The sequence below is a fragment of the Atta cephalotes genome (genome assembly GCF_000143395.1).
Source record: "Atta cephalotes unplaced genomic scaffold scaffold00022, whole genome shotgun sequence".
NCBI lineage: Eukaryota > Metazoa > Arthropoda > Insecta > Hymenoptera > Formicidae > Atta > Atta cephalotes.
Window position 1 is genome coordinate 1,326,953 of NW_012130086.1, and position 2,311 is coordinate 1,329,263.

The 2,311-nt window shown below is 45.3% G+C and overlaps 1 protein-coding gene across 1 annotated transcript in view; it reads left to right on the plus strand.

Annotated features, from left to right (window-relative positions):
- The first annotated feature begins 552 nt into the window (after positions 1 to 552).
- The window catches only part of LOC105619512 (G protein-coupled receptor kinase 1), a 23,383-nt gene continuing 21,624 nt past the window's right edge, over positions 553 to 2,311 (plus strand). Inside the window, exon 1 of the mRNA XM_012201030.1 lies at positions 553 to 665. Within this exon, the coding sequence (XP_012056420.1) occupies positions 553 to 665 (113 nt within the window). The remainder of the gene's footprint in view (positions 666 to 2,311) is intronic.

The following is a 2,311-nucleotide window of genomic DNA, read 5'->3' on the forward strand; positions in this document are numbered from 1 at the left end:
AGGGTGAAGAGCGCGACGGGAAGAGAGAGAGAGAGAGAGAGAGAGGAGAGTGAGAGAGAAAGAGAGCATTGTCCTCCGCGAGGAAAGCATCGTGTTGTCCTTGCCACGACACTAACCTCAGTCAGTGCTGCGCGTTCAGCCGTGTTACGATCCGTCGCTCGTTGATCCTCGACGTCCGTCTTGGATCTGTCAATTAAAGAGAACCGCGCGAGAGTGACCTGAGAGAGGCGTTTATCAAGTTCGTTCGATCGCACGGGATGCCATCCCCGCCGACACCGTCGTCGTCGCCCTCGTCGTCACCATCGTCGTCATCGTCGTCGGCGTTACGCTAAAAATATGCGGCAGTGAGAAACGGACGGCGGAGGCACCGCCTGTGGCAGAGCGTAGCGGTTGGCTGCGTGTCCGGTAGTGCCGAACGACGGCTAGAAGGAGCGAGGAGGAGGGGAGGAGGAGGAGGAGGAAGAGGACGCAGGCCAGAACCCCCATTCGGCGACGACCAAGGGGGTGATCATCGTGCGACAATCCACCGACGAAAGGGAGCCACCAAGGAAAATGGCGGACCTCGAGGCGGTGCTGGCCGATGTCAGCTACCTGATGGCTATGGAGAAGAGCAAGTGCACGCCGGCCGCTCGTGCTAGCAAGAAGATCGTTCTGCCAGATCCTAGGTATGCACTCCTCTTCTACGTGATTTCCGTGTGGCGTTGCGTGCGGTTCGATACGAAGGAGGAGAAAGAAGAGGAGGAGGAGGAGGCGGACGGCGCGGCAGTGGTCCGTCCATCCGTCCGTCCGCACATCCGCCGGAGGACCTCTCCCCGTTTCCTGCCCCTCCCTTCTTCTTCCGCCTCTTTTTCTTCCCTGCTCTTCCTCCACTGTCGCCGACACGTCGTCGTTTCCCTTCACGGGGAGCCCGCATGAAAACTCCGCGGGACCGCCAGGAATAAATAATGTTTACAAACAAAACCACTGTTGACCAGTTGCCGAGGGCTCGACACTACGCGTGTGCCTCGTTTACAGCTGGCTTCCAGCCGGCGTCGAATTTTCCATCTCCAATGTCTAGATTTCATTTATGCTCATTTCTATTTCATCAGTTTCATTTTAATCTCGGTTCATTTTAATCTCTTTCTCTTTTTCTAGTTTGAAGAATTAGAAAAAGATTAAAAATAAGTTGGACTAAGATTGAAGTTAATCTATATTGGTAGAAGGCATTATAATCGAGATTAAAATTGAACTGCATTGGTAGAAACGGGTATAAGAATTAGAAGAAGATGAAGTTGAACTCGAATCGAACTTAATCTGTATTGACAGAAACGAGCATTAATAATTCGCGGGTTTTGCGATCCATCCGAAAGATCATATGGATTCACGTGATCTTAGTAAAGACAAGTTCACATAGGATGATCGATTTCTCCTGCATTTCAAAAGTGATTAAATCATCTACTCCGTGACATTTTGACGTTTAAAGTTCCTTCGAGGGAGTAGAGTAACCGGTAATCTACTTTCTGATTCCTCACGCGATGATATCGACATCCCGTATCAATTTATGTGCACAAATATGTAACCCACGTACGATATACTCGTTAAACTTTTGGTTTACCTTTGAAAGATTTAATACCTAGGATAGAATAAATTTCATTCCCTCTCTTCCGTCCTTCGCTATCTCTGTTTCTCTCGCGAAAACCTTTTCGCCGATCGGTACTTTGCATCGATTATAACTTGCCAATGTTTACACTGTTCACGTTATTTTCGGTCGGCAAACCACGGATGTTAACCGTAGCTCTCGGCCTCGTGAAAATAAGTCGATTCGGTAGAGCGAACTTCGTTTTTGCTGGCGACACGCCAAAGATCTGTGAAGTTAGCATGACACTCTATTAATGTAAAAAAAAAATGACAGTAGCACTTTTCATAGTTGCACAGTTTTCTTATAAAAATAAAAAATATGCCATTTTTTCTACTAAAAAATCATGATTGGCACGATACATTCAATTTTGGTTTTTAGTGTAAAACATGTGAACAATTTTTAGTATAAAATTTGTGACTTTTTTATTTTTATAAGGAAGTGTAAAACTATGAAAAGTGTGTGTATTTTTGTTTATATTAATAGAATGTCGTGTTAACCTCATAGATTCTTTTTAAACATGATATGTGAAGTTAGCACGACATTCTATTAATATAAAAAAATAATGATAGTTTCAGTAGCTCTCTCTCTCTCTCNNCNTNTACTAACTCTCTCTCTNTCGTACTTCCGTACTACGGTACGTACTAACTTAACTTCTTACTAACGTAAACGGTAAACGTTAACTACTTTCCGGTT